We start from the raw sequence: 19,358 nt of genomic DNA on the forward strand, positions 1-19,358 counted from the left end.
AATGTGGTGTGTGAAGTACTGTACATGTACCTGTACAATGCGTTAAACACAAGTACTGTACATGTACATGTATGTGTAGCTGGCGCAGCGGCTTTTGGGTCAAAACTCTACATGAATCATGCATGATTAATGTAAACTTGGCCCAATCAGAAGGTTTTATTCGCACTGTACTATCCGGAAGCTCGCTGCGTGACCTTTTTCATGTACTTTAAGTTTCAGTGTCAATGTCGTTTTGACCATGAACTCGTTTTACTCCTCCAGGTCAATGTTTTGACTGTTTTGACCAGATTGTTTCCCCCTGTTCCCCTTTCCCAGCACATTACGCAATGTGAACTTGAGTTCATAAATGTTGCTCGCGTCATGTTCGTGACTCGTGACTGTCAGATGGTAAGTCCCAGTCTTGTGACGGTACAGTGAACTGCAGTCTGCTCTTTGATTGTTCAGCAATGGCAGCTGCTCCGTTCGTTCTGCGTCTATCTTGCTGCCTGGCGCGTGCACTTCGGAACTGCAACTTCGTGGCAAATGTACATGTAATGCATTGATTGATGACTGATGTGCATGTGACAGCAGTTTTCCTGCCTGAACCGTGAGAATTTAATTTAACTTAAACGGTTGAGTAGCATACATGTACTTTAGGCCCTCATTTTATTATTATGAGGTTACATATATGACATTATGTTTAGGCCATGAGAATAGCATGAATAGAAGTTACACTGCCCGTATGTACATTAACTCCTAACGCCACTGCCCCCAAAATCATTATTAAAAAAATTTCATTATTTGTAAACAAAACGGACATAAAATCACAAAAATCAGGTCCGAATCTGTTAGCTGTATGGGGCAGTGTGGATCTGGGAGAGTTTCACACATTGCGGGTAGCAACCACACAGTGCTGATGAAAACAACTGCGAGAGTGCATGTACATACCAATCAAAGAAAATGTTGTGTAACCCGATCCTTGGGCTGGCTGGTGCGTGCGTAGGTCACCATGGTTGCTGTTTTCACCGGCACAGTACCTGCCATTTTGTGAGAATCCTGGATGTTTGTGGTGCCCTATAAAGCACCATATTTAGGCCCTATGCATAAGGCCATGTAAAAAAAATGAATACATGATCAACCCTGCCAAGATGCCTTCGACCCATTTTTTATATTTTTATTTGTTCCATCTATTGGATACACGTGCTGGGAAAGGGCAAAGCTCCATTCAGTTTAAGGAAAGGGTGGAGAAACTTGCTGTTTTTTTAAACACGTGGACATTTCTTACCAACAATAAAAAACCTCCCCCCACCCTCCCTTTTATGAGCAAAAAGGATGATCAGCAATTTTTTTTTTACATGGCCTAAGTTTTATCTATCTTCGGTCAGTTTAAATGGCTTTCGTCTGTCCAAGTGTGTGTTTGAGCTATGGTGTGGCCGACCCTCATGCGTTGGATTGGCTTGCACATTTGTTATGTATGTTTTACCGTGGATTTTGTTGTGATGATTGCTTTTTGACCTGATCCATGAACTGATAAAGGGCCTACATGTAGCTCATCCCTCAGCAAGGTCTTTGGTTGTACTTGTAACATTACTTGTAGTTTAGCAGTATTATACTTGAAAAGTTTCTGTACTTGGAGGTTGAAATAAAATAATGAATCCGGAAAAATGCAAAAATGCCTTGTGTTGCGGAAATTGTTTGGATGCAAATCTACAACTTCTGTTCTTACATATACGTAGGCCAATTGTAGAATACCATAAGTTCATGCATACAAAATGATATTGATTAGTGCATCCCATCATGGTATTGTTTGAATAAAACAAAATTATACACAGAAAGAGGGCAAGTGTTCGATATTCAGATGCCACTAAGGGTGGAAATTTATGTTTAATTTGAAAAACGTTCAGAAAACTTTCCCATCCCATTTAAATGTTTAAACGTTTAGCCAACACTTTATAGAAGCTTCTGCCCCCTACCTCTGTGTTGTCATATATGCATAATTATATAGCTCAACAATGCAAATGGTCCAACCTACATGTATGTTAAAAAATGTAGATGGATGTCCGGGGATTTAAACCAAACAATGTTTATTGGTTTAGAATCCACTTTTTTCTCAAAGCTTCTCCAGTGAGAATTCGAAAAAAATGTCAGCAGAGCATAAAGTTTTAATTTACAGACTAAAACGGTTGAAATTGTCTAGAAAATGGATAAATGATCGCTGGTCAGTAATGATTGGTGTTGGACATCCAATACAGACACCAAATGATTACTTTTATTGACTTAAGAAAGCTGTTCAGGGCATTATCAAAAAAAAAAGCCTGAGAAAACACTGTTCACCTGAAATTTGTGGAATTTCCGTTAATGACGACAGCCACACCTGGTGGCATTGTTTTTGTTTTTGGAAATGCACATACATGTAGACAGAGAAATTTTGTTCATAGTATCCAGTTTAATTACTCAAATTAGTGCTAATTATGATTTACATATATTTGAAAGAATAAAATTCATGCCTCACTGTAACTTGAAAAGAAATTGAAAAATTAAAAGAACTAGAAGAACGACAGAGGAGGTGGTGGGAAATCAAGATATGGCCAATGAAAGCGGTTTTTTCTGAAACTGTATCACCAAACCAAAGTAATTGCAAACATTATTCCTTGTTCGAGAGACACCAACTGGCAGATTTAGCGGTAGTAGGGCATTACCCTGTAAAATGACGTTTGCAGTATAAGTGTGCAAATTATTGTGACAGAAGTTTTACTACAGCCCATCTGATTCATTTGTAGACAATGGTGTTCCTGTCGCTTCGGTGACACCTGGTGGTCAATTTTAGTTAAACTTTTCAAATGTTCATTACCAAATTATTCAAAAATGAAAAGCCCCAGGGCCTTCTCGTTTGTTTTTTTTTTGTTTCTGTTCTTCTGTTTTTTTTAATGCATTCTAGGATAATGGGAAGAAATAAAGTGTTCAAGCAACAATGGCTCATTTGATCTATAAATTATAAAAAGGTAAGAATCCTTGATTATGAAAAGTACAGTCCTTTTGTTCTCTTGGAACCTTTATTGACATGTACATGTAAATCGTAAAATACATGTATGCATATTATAAATTATGCAGTATGGCTGAATTTTAGCATTTTATTACCTGCGTGTTCTGGTTTCTGCAGCAGTCTCAGAAAGTATTTTACTGTTGAGATCTTGGTTGCCGCATACATGTTACCATACTGTGAACTATATTCCTACGTACCGGTACATTTTATTTGTACATGTACCAGTGTACATTTAGATGTTAATCCTGAAGTCCTATTTCTTGTTTTGATCAGTTGTATACTTACTTCAAACAAGTTGCTTGGGAAGATTTACAATTGTATGCTGAAAAAAGAAGGAAGAGGAACTAAACCTTTTTGTTTACAAAGGGTATAATGCTAATTGCTCACTGAAACAAATTCAAACTTGATCACGAGGAACTTACAATGAGCATGTACATGTACTTGTGTACAAGGAAGTGGATGTTCAAAGCTTTATTGCATCACCTACACCTAACCAGCATATTGTATGTGCAGTACATACATTCTAATTGGTGTGTAGTATGCAGGTTTCATCTTTAGCCTTCTCTTTGTCAGGTTTGAGGATAATTTTGTCATCTCATTTGCTCTCATGGAACGCAGAATATTGCAACACTACATCCCATAAAGCCATTTGCACTCTTGAGATAACAAACAAGGGCATTCATAGTTAATTCTGTGGCTACATTTTGAATGACCCTTATTTTTGGGTCTGACTGAGGAAATTTAACTTGTTTATGCCGCAGATCCTGGAATATCCTACACAGAAAAAAAGGAGAAAAAAAGATAATCTGACAAAATTTTCCCTCCATAAATGGGTTTCTTTTTACCCTTTTTTTCCTGACTGACCAACCTTCCCTGAAGTTCAGAAAAAAATATGAGAACCACAAAATTATCTACTGTCACCCTAATACACAACATACATGTACACTGTACATGTCATGATGTACGTTGTACATGTTCATGTATGTAGGCCACCTATTGGAATTATTTCTGCCATTTTAAGCAGTGCATTTTGTCTCTTTATATTCAAATACATGGAAAGTGTTTCAATTTGGATGTATTACTGAAACCTTGGCATTCAATTATTCTGTACACACTATGAACATGTACATTTGTACCTTTACACTGTGAACATATTGCCTGTTATGGAAGATTGAGCTATAGTTGTGATGCATATTTATAGGGCAATTTCCAGCTGTACTGATGAAGGTGCTTGCCACCATTTACATGTACCTGTCATTAGTAGCAGTACATGTGCATGTTAACCCCTTCATGCTGGGACACGTTAAAGCACGATGTAAAAATTGAGATCCTTAGCTCGGTTTTCAGCTATTATTCTCGGCCCACACTCGAACGAACACGGTGAAAAAAGGCAGACCTTGGCTCTTGTGTATATGGTAATTAGTCTTTGTGTGTAGCCCAGAAATAAAGAGACCGAATTTACATCATAATCACCAAAAGTCCCCACTTTGAAAAGAGGCAATGGGAATGTGGAAGCTTGAGTAGAGCTGCATGCCACTGAACAATCGGCCTTTTCACCGTGTAATTCAAAGCGTGCAGAGCACGCTGGGCCACAAACCGAAAATTTGCAGTTTGGCAGGTGGCCTTCGTGGCGAAGCGAGGCTGGAATTCTTGGAGTCGGCTTTCAGAAAGAAATTCCCGTTGAGAAGGGGTTAACTGCTGTGTGGTTGAAGATCGTGCAGACAGTATGCTATACATGTATCAGAACAGTTTGCTGATGGATGTACGTGTCCATGTATACACATACATATTGGCTTGCTTCACTGCTCCAACATACAGTACTTGTACACGTATGTACATGTACGTATTCATGTGTATGCACAGTATGTACATGTATGTACTGTATAGTTGTGGCTTGTAACTTTTTGCCTTTGATTTCTTTTGTTCAGATTGTTGTGATTTTCCATTTCAACTGAGTTGTACCCGTGAGACAGATCATTCTCAAGTCAAAGCCATGGATACTGAGAGTGAACCACTGGTCCCTACCACGAATAACCCAGCTGAGCCAATGGTGAAAGGGTCTACCTCAAGTGTTTCTGGGAGTCAGAGTGTGGATCAACTCCTTCACATTCCAGCTACTGCCAGCAATCACAAGAAGAATCTGATTGTTCTCAGCCTGGCCTTCCTGTTCAACTTCACCGCTTACAGCGCGCTGCAGAATCTGCAGAGTAGCCTGCATGCAACAGCCGGGGTAGCCTCCCTGGCGGTCATCTATGGTGGGATCATCATCTCCAGTCTCTTTGCGCCTGCCCTCATCCGAGCCATCGGCACAAAATGGGCCATCGCAGTGTGCATCTTCTGTTATACCCTCTTTACCATCGCCAATTACTACCCGAGAGAGTACACTCTGATCCCAGCTGGCCTGATACTAGGACTGGCTGGTGCACCGCTGTGGATATCTCAAGGAACCTATCTCACAACCACAGCCATAAGCTACGCTGACATTAAGAACAAAGTTCCAGAGAATGTCATCAATCAGTTTAATGGCATCTTTTTCTTCTTTTTCCAAGGGAGCCAAATCACTGGTAATCTTGTTGCTTCATTGGTCCTCTACCCAAGTAGCAATATGAGTACCTTCAATAATGTCAGTCTGTGTGGCAAACACTCCTGTGGATTTAGCAATGAGTCAGATGATGAATACAATGGTTCACACATTGTACATGGAACTATTGTAACTCTGATATCGGTGTACCTGGCCTGTGGGCTCTTAAGCTGTCTCCTTGTTGGCCTGTTTCTCAGCAAGCTACATGCTGCCAATGCTGGCATCATCCAGAGTCTTCAGAGCAATATTTTGGCTACTCTGCGTCTGCTATTGAATCCTTACATACTCATGCTTCTGCCATTGTTTATTTACAGTGGCATGGAACAAGCATTTGTCTTTGGTGATTTTACCAAGGTAAATATATCAGTAGTAGTCTAATGCATTTGCACCACAGTACACTCCTATGTTCCCTCTTAAAGGCAGTGCATACGATTTGCATGCACTGCAATTTGTCAAAAATTGCCAATTTTGGGGTTTGTGATTTAGTTTGTGTTTCATTTCAAGGACCTGTTTCATTTTTTAAGTTCATTGCTTGAGGAAAATCAAGAAAACTTCTGTTCATTTTGAACACTCAAAACTCAGCTCATGCAATTTGTCTCACAAAACTTCATAGGCCACAGGACATTCCTGAGTGGCGTGGACAGTGCACGGGCGAGGTCGATCTGGAGACCAATTATGGCTCTCAAAAATGCACTTTTTCCCAATGCTTTGCGCAGTAATAGTAGTTGGCAAGTTTACCTTTCAGTTTGTGTTTCCTCAAAAAAATACCGTGTCAGACTGCAGTCACCGCGCGACCAAAACGTACATCTGTACTACATGTAGACATGCGCGATCAATCAGATTGTTTGCTTCTCACACATAGCCTCCTCCACACACCGTCAGTGCCCATCATAAACACTTTATAAGTCAACAATTATGGCAACTGTCTTTGCATTTTGGGCATAAGAGTTGACTATACCATTATCTTAAGGGATGATACTGCGATTATATGTTCATGTGAGTTACATGTAAACTTCCACAGTTTCATAAAGAAACTCTATTTCAAACCAGTTCAAGTGATCTTGTAGGCTGTTATGGTTATCCATTTTATTGGTTAATAATAAGTTGGGTGTACCGAAGGCCCTTTGGCAGTTTGTACCTTATCCATTAATTTTAAAATAGACTCTTCCAACAGCTCCCACATTTTCGTTACACGCGTTAACGGTTGTGGTATTTGAACAAATTGTATTTTCCAAAGACTGTCCAGACAATTTTGGAAAATATAAAATTGACCTGTTGTATTCCCGGCAGTAAGATTTCACAGATTGTCTGACACTATTATGTCCTTAAATGTACTTTACACTAAGAATTTTTAAGATAATAATTTGGTGGAAAGGATATGTACGTGTGTAACAGGTACTGTAAGTACCACCTACTTGTATGCGCAAGCAGGGTGCTACTGCAGTTATTCTTGTCACTTGATCATTCTTTGTGATCATACAGTACTTCTGCATGGGCTTCTTGAACAATTACATGTAATCCTGGTTAAAGAGAGACGTTTGGCCAACCATTTAAACAGGATGGCTGTGAATTACCCATGGAGATTGTGAACATGGTACAACAAATGAAAATTGGCCACGTTCTCTATGTATGCTTTCTATATGGTGTATCTGCTCATTAGGACATTCTTGATATGTTTTTTGTTTGGCAACCAGAGATGAAATGACAGAGAGATTAGTGATTTGGTTGGCAAATATTGTGCACAGGGTGCCAAGTGAAATGTCCTTCCTTTACATATATATTTGTTGACTTCAGAGGAATCCAGAAAGAAATGATGTCCCCCGTTTTTGTCCGAATTGGGTCATTCATGAAACAAAATATGTACATGGTAATGATGGCACTAATAGGATATTTCGTATTTGTTCCTAGGCTTTCATCACTTGCACCAATGGCATTCACTATGTTGGATTTGTCATGATGGTCTTTGGTATCAGTGATGCCATCTGTTCTTTCCTCCTTGGTCGTCTGGAGAAGTACTCCGGTCGTATCACCATCTTCACCGCTGGTGGATTAACCCACATGACCATCATTCTAATGCTGATGTTTGTCTGGACTCCCGAGAGCAACGGACCTCAGTTGTGGGATCGGTTTGTCCTTGCAGCATTTTGGGGATTTGGTGATGCTGTATGGCAGACACAGATATCATGTAAGTATCTGGAGTAAAGATGCACTCAGGGGATGCACAAATTTCATGTACAGGTATCACCAACTGAAAAAAAACACTTTGTTTTCCAACAGTCTGATCCACTTTCGGTGAGAAGAGGTTGCTACATCCAAGTTTATTACATTTACATTGACTTCAAAAGTACGGTATTGATTTAATGCAGATCTGAATAAGTTTTCCCTAACACATGCACTTTTGATTAGATTTTTGCATGACCTCCGTTTGTCAAGTACATGTATTTTTATAATCCTGCCCGTTAAGTTTTTATCACAGTGTTTGAAAACCATACATGTACATGTTTGTCTGAAAAAGTCTGTTTTTGAGGAGGAGTCTGTTTTTAAGTAATTCAAGTACAAGCATATTTAATTGTAAACATTTTGCCTCGTCTTAACAAACCCAAGATTATGCCCATCTTTCTAATGAAATCCCTTTCAAAGTCCCTGCATTCATGTACAGTGGAATGCTGCTATAACGAACACAACAGGGTCCTTGCTAAATGTTCGGTACAGCGGTCATTCGGTATAGCAAAATTAACTGCCAAACATTTCGTTGTTGAATAGCGCCCTCTCTTGTCTAACTGCACCCTCTTGTGATACTATGATTCGCTGTTTTTGTGATGTTTTGCCGTTGCATTCATGTTTGAGGTTTCTAGAAATGTATCTGTTAATTATTTTTGTTTTTTATTAAATCTTGAGTTACAAAATTGATATTTAGTTTATCCTAAAAGTCGTGAAGCTACCGCTCGGGATCGATCTCTGATGCATGCTGTGGCGAACCTCAGTTGACTTGCAACTGCATAATGTTCAGTAGGTTTTGTGCACAAAATATTGGAAACGAAGGACGATGTTCGGTACAGCTGAATGTTCAGTATAGCGGTGTTCGGTATAGCGACGTTCCACTGTACCTGCAACTAAACATGTGTAGCCTACATATTCAATTCTCAGTGCACAGCAAAATGAGAGTAGTAAGTCAAGGAACTATTAACTAGTCCAGGCTGTCCAAACACACGGCCAATTCAGTTAAGTACTGTGGCTTGACTGATTGCTTTGTGTTTGTTAGCTATGTTCTGATATTCATGTGCAAATACCGGCATGGACATGTATGTACATACATGTGATGCAGATTTTAGGCAAACCTCCTCAAAATTCACAGTTATGGATTCTGATACGCATAGCTGGGTGGCCCGAAATCGGACAAAGGAACTGGGCCTTATAATGCAAGACCGTACTCGAAACAAATGACCCATCTGCTGGGAGTTGCCATTGTTTGTCAGCTGGCACTGGCTGAGGTAATCTGTCATTGTTTTGAAACAGTATACCACTGTTTGCAGCATTCAGCACCCGTAGATAATCAGCTGAGACAAAAGTGCTGCAGCACTCTAGCGATCTGGCCACACGATAATTTGGCCACATTTGAAATGTCACCACTGTCATTCAGCATGCACTGGGCTAATTTCAGAAACAAAGGAAATTATGCAACATCGCATCACAATCTGGGCTCTGTTTACTGGGCTGCAGGCCTGGCTGCAATACTCGGGCGTCAGTGGAAATTGCCTGTCAGATTGGAGTAGCCACCAGACAGTCATTCATGTGTGTGTAAATGTCCATTAAATGAAGAAGAACAATTTTGAAAATGGAAAATCTTGAAAATTGCCCGGGGAACTCGTCCCGCATATGTGCAAATTCCACCTGGCAGGAAGTGGTCAACCAGTAATTGACCAAACTGAACTGGATTATTGCTCATCATTGTCCTATAGTAAACTTTCATTACATATTGAACAATTACATGTACCTGTATGTGCTGTATAGTGTTTTTGCCACTTTCTAATCTGCTGATACATGTATCTGCAACTTCAGTAAATTTCCATTCTTCGCCATGAAAAGCACATTCCAAAATACCTCAGACAGTTTCCCTATTCAATAACGCGTGATGTGATGATGTATTAACATTTGATAATGCCCACTGAGATTTGATAATGCCTGCTGTGTAAAAAAATGCTCTGGCACATGGATACAAGACAGTTTGATCCATTCGTGTGGGTTAAGAGTTTGTGTGCGACGGGGCATGCAGAATGCACCAAGTCCATATACACTGTAAGGAGATTCTTCTGGACTACTTGCACAAGAAATACATGGAAGGGGGTGCTCAGGAAAATGAAAGTAAAATTCTTTGAACAAAACCCATTGAAATTTATTGCATGTTGAATTTTCACTCTCTGACTAAAACGGTATTTATGAATGGGAATAAATATGTACTTGTTCAGTGTAGGGATGAGTAAATTCGAATAATTCACTATTCCATTATTCGACCTTCAATTTGATTGACTATCTGAATATTCAGTCGTACTGACTGGCAGATTGTTGATGAACAACATCCTATACAAAATCAGTTGCAATTACATACACAGTTGTACATTATCCACTACCTGCCGGGGACTCTGCAATCAGAGCCGTATGGTTTATATACGTGGCCGGGGTCTCCGAACTCGGACAAAGGAAACAGGGCCCTGGAACAAAAGACCGTACTCCGAACAAAAGACCAGGCTGCTGGGCATTACCGGCATTTTTCACTCTCAAAAGTGGTGATAATCCAGCGTTGTTTTGAAACCGTATACCAGGGTTTGGGGCATTGAGAGCAAGCGGATTACCACCGGAGACAAAAGCTCTCCACCACCGCAGCAATGAGCCACACAGCACCGCTGCACGCTAATCTGGCCCCTATTGAAAAGAGGTCAGCAGTGCACTGAGTCAGGTTCGTGAACAAAAGACAGTTGTATAACACCGCACAATCTGGGCTCTGTCTACTAGGCTGCAGGCCTGGCTGAAATACTTGGCCGTCAATGAAGGTCACCTATCAACTTAGAGTAGTGCCTAAAGATTACTTCGTGCAGCTATAAACGACCGTTAAATGGAATGATGAATTTTGAAGGATTTTGAAAACAGAAAAAATGATAGTCATGCCGGCCCAGCATCATCAACGTTGAAAAATGCCCCGGCACGAAGTGGTTGTAATCACTGTAATAGGGTTGATGTTGGGTTGGGATTTGTCTTTAGGGCCTACTGCCAAAGCTAGATTGCCTTCCTTGTCTTTTATCTGTTTTGCCAGTTGCTTGTTTTGTTGTGTGTTTCAGTGATATTGGGGGGTAGTTTTTAAACCATGGTTATAGGCTAGCCTACTTTGTCAAAGTTGGTGTTCCATTTGGAAAATTTTTTCACCGTGTACTGTTAATCGCATGCTTGGACCAATCAACTTTCTTGCTGGAACTATGCATTCTAGTCTGGAAAGTCGAGTCCGTCTCATGTCACATTTTTGCCAAGATTTGTCTGGTGGCCTTATAGACCGATTTCCATACATTTTTGTGAAGATCCCAGACGGAGACTAAAAACAGCGCACAGAAAATGCCAAGTTTTGCTGATTTAAGATGGTTGAAAGCTCTCATATAACATCAATTTAACCCTACATGGCCCATCCCTTTAAACATTGGACAGCAGCCAATAAACGGTTAAGCCAAAGTGGGTGGCCCCAGTCTCAAATGAACCAGTTTAAAAGAAATTTGTATTCTGAATAATTAATAGATTTTTGGTGAAAAACATTTTAGAAAGATTTTTGGATTTCATTGGATCTTTTGGCATTGTATTACTCTCCATGTTCAGGGCCATTTTTCAAACTACAGTGTTTTGTTTCTGCTTCTTTGCATACATTTATACTGTACCATGTTTTATTGGGAACAAAACCAGACTGCAAACTGCTGTAGTCCCTGCCATTTCTTGTCGTCCATCTCTTCTACCATTCATCTTCCATTTCTTCCTTTGTCCATCATGAAATCATTAACTTATGAAACAATATATACATATTTATATGTGTCGTATTTGTTAGTCATATTTATTAATACCATTTTCATTAACAGTCTACATGTACATTCACACAATTCACTCTTACAATGTCAATAAAGTGGCCAAATATAAGGCTACTAAACTTGAACCAATTCACGGAAAAAACATGCATTTGTTTGTGTTAAGAGCTTGAGATGTACTCCAGTTTACTCTAGTTAATTTTTCTGCGTTTTGTACATGTATACAAGTATACCACCAACTTCAAAGGGGTCAATTTAATTTTCTGACGAACAGTAGTGGTGAACCCAGAAGCGAACATTTTCTCCACGTTCAGGGGCTGCAGTTGTTGCTGACTGCATGGTTCCACATCCTTCTCAGCTCTGTTTTCTCATCTGAAAAAAATCCACCACCTTTTGGATAGACATTTGACCAATCAGAGTGCTAAGATTGTCTTGAAATGTAAGAATAGAATATTACTGGAAAAATTAGGATGCAAGTTTTATCTTGGCATTTTCTGGACAGACAGTTTTGTGCCATTACATGTGGCACTCATCAGCAAAATGAAAAGAATATTATATACAAATAATCTCATATTGCACAATCTTATCTTGCATGACAAATGCACCATTGGATATAGGCTAATGCATGAACTTCTTTGGTTCCAGTTGTTATGAAACAATTATTAAAACCTAATTTGTAAAACAATAAAAATTGTTAATTTTGGTAAAACTGTTTTCTTCATTCAGCTATTTTGGGTGTCATCTTCCCCGAGAATCAAGAGCCAGCATTTTCCAACTTCCGTCTCTTCCAAGCTGTGGGTTTCTGTATCTACTTTGGGCTTTCCACTGCTGCCATAATCTGTGTCTCCCACAAGCTTATCACCATTGCAGCTGTTCTTTTCATAGGACTTCTGTTGTATTACACAGTAGAATGGAAGATACGTCAAGCCATATTATACTAGGCAACACCCCTGGCATTAGGATGCACATCACTGCTTTTTGACAATTGGTCATTTTGAGTCCTGGACGTGGTTACATTGGTTAGTTAAGGGTTGAGGGAAATTGAAGCCTTTAAAGGGTCATGAAATCCCCCCGAAAAAAATGTAAAAGAAGGCTTTTTTTGTGTCATTGGAGCCAGTTAAATTGTTACATTAGAGGAGCTCTGTATTAAAACTTCAATAATTAGGTCACCAAATAGGCCATCAATTTGTGTGATCTTGTGACATCCTATGTACATGTAACCATGACGAAACTCACTGTTGCTGTTTGGTCAGGGTTCACAAAATGTTCATGCCATTTTCCCCCATGTAAAACCTTTCCAGTGGGTACAGTGTATTTACACATTTAGAAACCGCAAATCGCTAGAAGTGATGGTGGTACGCTTGCTTGACAGAACTTATCACATGGATGCAAGCTGTAACAAGAAATTTGAGTGACTGGAAATATAAAAATGAGAGCATATTGCCAAAGGTAAGTGCTTTGTCACAAGTGCAAATATGTGTCATGCTTATGGCATACTGTTTATTCTGACCAAAAGCATTTGCAGAAAGGAAAGTAAGTTTGTACTTCACTGCTGCATACATATACATGTATGTGTAGCTATTACTGGGATATGGGTGTTTGACAAACTAACAAAACAAATATTCACCAATGTTATATAGCGCGTGGCTTTTGTTAATGCTTTAGGGCAAACTGTACATATATATAGTCATTCTAGTGTTTCACAATCTCATGCTTTATAAAGGATTTTGTTTTATGATGCTGTATGAATTGTCTGAAGTTGTGACAAGCTTCTAGCCTGTTGATTCCCAGTTGAGAAAAAACATTGAAGTCTTATTTTTGCACGAGAGACAATATGAGAACAATATACATGTATAAAAGCCACAATTAGGTAAGGACGTCTCTCCACAAGTAGCATATTTGAATTGCTTCCCCTGCACTCACTTGTGCAAGTGTGACTAAATTCAGGTTGGCACTTATGTGACATCTCGAGTTTACTCACAGACCTGGCCCAATTGACAAACCCCTCATGTATTGAAGAAAGTTACTTGAAGTATCCCACAGTTCAATGGGAAAGCATGGTGGCTAAGTCAATTCTGCAAAGGACAGTTGACTAAGTTGTAATTCAGGATAAAAGTTGAATGTAGTGACAAATCGGTCCAAGTCAACTAAGTTCTGTGAAAGAAAGGCAAGAAATATATTTGATGTCAGTTACTTTCTGTCACTGAGATTAATTTTACAAATAACCGATGTAGTGTATGACTGCTTGACCTTGTCAGGACACTTTAGGTAATCTGAAATTGTTTATTTATTATTGCATATTGTGCATGTTCACCTATGACAACACTACAGGTATGTAAATAGCCTATGTGAGGCAAGACAGACACAATAGATGGGTACTATTTGGTTTGAGTGAAATCATTTGTGTTTACTCCATATTTTCCTGAACCAAATGGCACCCTTCTGTGTCTGCATACTCCAAAAAGCTAACTGAACACATCATGAACAAGTATGCCCCCATCCTACTGGAGACAACACACAGAGAATGGGAGCAATCAAACACCAATATGCTACAGCTATGGAAAGGCATTACTTGTACCTGTACATACTCCATGCAACATGTTAATGAACATCTGCATGTTTGTGGTGTGTCACTAGTTTTGCCCAGGATCCATTTCAAGTTGGACAAGAGAGGGCTTTGTTTTTAAATGGCAACTATCTCCTTTAGTTGGAACTCAGCACATGCGCGTACAAGCTCCTATGCGTTTGGTGCTGGGCAAGTGTGACCAGTATGTGAATGTACAGTGTTCTCTTGCCCGTGGAAGAGCTTTCCACTAACCTGTCTCTTACTTGCCTGTGAGGGTGCATTTCAGTTCAAGGAGCATAGTAGAAACATGGGATTACATGTACAGTTCATGCACATGATGGAAGTCCAGCTTAAGTTCCATACATGTACATGTAGCTATGTTGACTGAATACCTTTGATGCATTGGAACTTACATTGTGTTTGGACCTATACCAACCAATTACACTTGGATCACACTTGGACTCCTGTCACAGGTTGTCATCAGAATTTTTCGTCTTTGTTCATGCTGGGATTTTTCACCATATCTGTTCTCAAAATACTTAGATTTTTACCATTTTTAAAAGCCTATGTTGATTGAAGCTGATATGTACATGTAGGGTAGATTCTATTTTATCCGAGTGTGCTTGGTACATGTACTGTGCATGTAGGTTTGGGAAAAGATTCACTTAGAGCTTTGTATAGAATCATATTGATGAAAATGGATGGATCAGATTAACTTTTTAAACAAAAGTTTTTTGTAACAACCTAGTCTGTGAATTAATGCAGTTGGATGTGAAAACTACACTATCATACTTAAGTGTATACAAGCAATGAATGAATTTTTTCATGTTAATATCATATTTTTTTATCTGTATGTATATTTGAGGATGTGTGCTCTTTTCAGTATCTCATTCATCAATTTTTGTACACAGAATAACTTATTTTTCCAAAACATTTAACTAAGTGGATGCAGTTGTTTTTACATGGTAGTTTATTCTACCATACTACATTGAAGACAGAATTGATACATATGATATATATGTAGATTTTTGAGTGTGAATTTTGTAAAGCCAATAAAAGAGAAGTTAAAGCTTTTTAGGTAAAAGCAGGCTTGTTAACACAGTTAAAATCTAATATGTTTTAGGGATTATTAAAAAGTACTTATGGATTAAAAATTGCACTTTCATGTTTCTTGCATTAACAGTACAACAAATATGATCGAATTGCTGATTTTTTTCCTCTATATAAACATTCAAATTGGAGGTGGTTTAAATCACATGGTCTGGGCTAACCTCAACCAATCTCAAGCCAAGTTTGTCATAGTTGTCAATTTTGTTAACGTTTTAAGTTTCACCTGTGAAATATTTGGTAGCTTGGAGTGCTATCTTTTGATTTTTCACTTGTATTATTGGCAATTATTGGTCATGACATTCTTTAAGTACACAGGGTTCCAATAATTGTTTGAATTTGAGAGATGATTGATGTACTGATCTTCCTTGCATGAAACAGAGTAAAGGCAGTGTAAGAAGTACGTGTAATTTGGGACTCAAACTATCTGATTTAAAATACTTTCACATATATACTGGTACATAAATTGGATGAATTCAGTTCTGTTCAGAATATAAAATTTATCTTGCAGCTGATAAATAATTCCTTCCAGTCCTTGGCCTGAACAGTTACATGTATATCAAGGAATTTTTGTTGGAAAACAATTAAATCATTTAAAGGCAGATAAGTTTTCAGCAAGGTAAACACTAACAGAAATCACTATGGAACAATGAGGCTTAACCATCAGCGGCAGAAGGGGGGGGGAACCCCGGCCATTAGATTGAAAAGAATATAATTATGAAGTTACAGTGTACCTCCAAATGGCTTGTAGGCCTATGAAGTTGGGGGGGAGGGAATAACTACCTTTTGAAAGGTGCTGGTAGGGCAACCCTCCCCCCCATTCCACCTCTGGTGGGCTTCACATTCATAAAGAATACGTTTAACCCTTTTCCAGTAGACTGATACTTTATCCTGTTATATACTCAAGCATAATCCTTAATGTTTGCAATGCATAGTAGTAATGATTACATGTACAATGTACGCAGTCATTTTTAGGACCTATTTTGGTAAAAGAGCTCGTGTAATGAGGTCATTTTAAAGTATGCTTTTTGGATTGTTGTTTTCATGGATCCAGTGCCATATTTATTTGTTTATGACCACAGTGGTGTTGTTACATGCATGTTTAATAGTCAAAGTGTCAGTCCGCAGTTGCTTAAAAATCCATACATTTCCTTTTTTTAATGTTTGTGATCAGGTCTGTGATGTTTGGTACTAGTTTGTCGTGTTTGTTGATTTAGTTCAGGAAAGCAAACATGATGTGCAAATGTTTTGAATGAGCAGCATTTGAGATTCAGTGAATCTCAAATCAGTTGTTAACAACTGAAACATGTAGCTTGATACTAGTTAATCCAATTAAGGGCCAAGAGCCACAGAATCCAACCCCTTAACATTTTCTCCAATATTGTCATAGTGCTTTTTTTCCTAATGCGTGGAGCCTTGAATTATTTTCAGTAACATCTTGTGATCATTTTCACACCAATTTTGTGAAAAGTGTCTTAATATACATGCAAAGTTTCTAAATGATTGGGCAGGTGACAGCTGAGATCTTGGGGTGGAATCCCATTGAGATTTCCAAAATAATCCAGCACTTTGAAGGTTAACAACTTTAACAAGACATTATACACTGAAATTTTAGTCTTTAAAATAAATTATAATTAATGTACTCTACATTCATGCCCAATTTCTCAACACATTTCACATAGGAAACAAATTGGTAAATCTTTGCACACCTAATCAATGGTAATCTTGTTTTACAAAATTCTTGGTTTCTGGCCCAGGTTCTGTATTGCTGTTTTGAAGTGGTAGTCTTCTGTTGTATAAGTACTTATTTTTTGCCAGACACTGTCATGATTATTCTGTTTGGATTAGAAGTGATGGCTCTATCCCATTCAGAGACACTCTCTCTTATAGATTGATTTTACAAATAAACTTTGGGTGCTTTGGAAAAACATGTTTATTGGAGGGTGTGTCACTGTGTGATTTATTTCTACATGGGGACTGTAGTGGAGCCTCGGGAGGTACAATTTGGAAGAAATTAAACTAGACCAGAACCACATTTACCCAAACAATGGCTTGGCTCAAGTTTGACCATGGAGGAGGGTGTTCCTTCCTCCATGGTTTGACTGAGCAGCAACGTTAACGTTACAGTATGGCTTGGCCTAACCATGATTATGCAGAGCTTTCTCAATTGTTCTGAAGGGTTAGAACCATTCAAGCACAACGGAACAGCATTATCTGCTGGGTCCCAGCCACTGTGGCTCAGTAGGTTGGACAAAATCTCCTTGGGCCTCTTTACGGCGTATTGCTGTTAATGTGTACATGTATGTGGGGAGGGTCTGGTTGCACTGAGTGTGCGACAAAAATGGTGGCATTAGCCGATTCGAATTAACACTAACTTGAAATGAACATCAAATGCACTGAATTCACCCTCAGACCATCACAAGCATTGTCATGATTCCATAATTATCTCCACAACATTGATCTTCATTATAACGCAGATCAATGCTCCACCCGGACCATTCATGCACATGTACAAAGCACACTGCCACAGGCTAGTGAGCCATAGCACATCATTAAAGAACTTGAATATCTCCCCATCTTGTTTTTTTCCGGTTTTCCTGGATCATTGTTGCATATCTCGACAGGATTGAATAACTAAAGAATACAAATCCCAAATGATTTTAAGGTGTGTCCAGTCCTAAATAGACACTTCATGTTTAAAAATCTATTTTGTACAGATATCCTGCGAAATGCTGATATCATCGTCGCATACGATGCACTCCTTCAAACATAAACACAATACACACATAATGCCTTAAAATCGCATCCCTAAAAAGGCCTTTAGATTCTCTTCACAGTAGGACTTGCTTACCTCAATATCACACTTTGCTGTTACACAATACAAAAATAGATATTGAATATTCCCTTCTTTTAATTGTACGTATGATGCAGCCATATCTTCACATTTTCAACTTGTGTTTTCTAATAACGACACCCCCTGAAGTTACGGCATGGTACCAGTGATGGAGACTCAAGTTGAGACACAGACTCGACTCGGAGTCCATTTTTTTTGGACACGTGACTCAGCTCACAGTGGACTTGAGTTGGCTCCGAGTCGGACTCGGCTAGTGGCTGACTCGGACTACTTACTGGACTCGAATCAAGTCCATTCAAAACTGTTTATAAAATTCAGAAATTTCATTGGAAAAACTGCCCGCATCTGTTGTCCATAATTGTTTGGTTACGACCCATCATTTTCTAGGATAATGGTAAGAACATGTAAAAGCGTATATCTAGCAAGAAATGAGACCCCCTTACACGTCCAACCCCTATACACACTCTGGACTATTGTTACCTAAGACCAAGTAGCTCTTGAAGGTTTGCATGGTGGAACACGATAAGGTAGAGGGTGTGCGGATACACCATGTGGAAAGTATGTGCGGTTCTGAAAAGAACCAGTTACTCAAAGTTTCAGACAGTGAGTGCTGTTTCCATCTTCTGTCAGGACTGATGCTGCTGCTTATATGCTGTGGGTGATCACTGAGGAATGGAAATTGGAATCCGAGCTACCTGGGTACTGGGGCATGAAGCAGGAACTGTGTTGAGGGATGCTATGGCTGCTCACTGGCGCCTCAGTGATCACCCACAGACTATAATTATAACAGTGGGATCGCATCAGTCCTGAAGATGGACAGAGCACTCACTGTCCGAAACGTCGAGTAACCAGTTCTTTTCAAAACCACACATACTCAAAGGGATATTTTCCATATGGTGTATCCGCGAACCCTAACACATCCCCCTAGATCATCTGAAAAGAATTCCTCAGATTCCAGTGTAACCATGACCAACACAAATTTAAGCAGAGGGGGTTCTCTCCGTCTCATATCTTGCTTCATATGAAAAATAAAAGTGCGAAACAGATTTTTCATTTCATTTCTTATTTCGCAGGTCAAATTTACAATGGATAAAACAAAATAAGAAGAGAAAAAAAATTACATACAGTATCGACGTAAATAAGACAAAGTTAAAAATATAACATCAAACCTT

At 39.0% G+C, this 19,358-nt stretch overlaps 1 protein-coding gene across 5 annotated transcripts; it reads left to right on the forward strand.

Annotated features, from left to right (window-relative positions):
• LOC110982279 (N-acetylglucosamine transporter UNC93A-like) lies at window positions 1–17,262 on the forward strand. 5 transcript variants are annotated; one of them, XM_087141001.1, is made up of 5 exons: window positions 1–387; window positions 2,918–2,981; window positions 4,951–5,957; window positions 7,512–7,788; window positions 12,386–17,262. In XM_087141001.1, exons 3-5 carry the CDS (start codon window positions 5,016–5,018, stop codon window positions 12,598–12,600), a joined length of 1,434 nt encoding a protein of 477 aa, XP_086997127.1. In that variant the 5' UTR covers window positions 1–387; window positions 2,918–2,981; window positions 4,951–5,015; the 3' UTR covers window positions 12,601–17,262. The 5 variants fall into 5 exon arrangements, with proteins under 5 accessions (XP_086997127.1, XP_022096277.1, XP_086997126.1 ...); XM_087141000.1 differs by lacking the exon at window positions 1–387 and adding an exon at window positions 394–586; XM_022240585.2 differs by lacking the exon at window positions 2,918–2,981.
• The last annotated feature ends 2,096 nt before the right edge of the window (window positions 17,263–19,358 follow it).

Source organism: Acanthaster planci, linkage group LG09, assembly GCF_054643075.1.
Source record: "Acanthaster planci isolate LZ-2023a linkage group LG09, COTS_SCS, whole genome shotgun sequence".
NCBI classification, from domain to species: domain Eukaryota; kingdom Metazoa; phylum Echinodermata; class Asteroidea; order Valvatida; family Acanthasteridae; genus Acanthaster; species Acanthaster planci.

Excerpts from the sequence above, each read along its gene's own strand:
- LOC110982279 (XM_087141001.1), top strand. The coding sequence starts at position 5,016 with ATGGATACTGAGAGTGAACCACTGGTCCCTACCACGAATAACCCAGCT. Across the intron at positions 5,958-7,511 it reads TCTTTGGTGATTTTACCAAG|GCTTTCATCACTTGCACCAA; the intron begins GTAAATATATCA and ends ATTTGTTCCTAG. Across the intron at positions 7,789-12,385 it reads ATGGCAGACACAGATATCAT|CTATTTTGGGTGTCATCTTC; the intron begins GTAAGTATCTGG and ends TTCTTCATTCAG.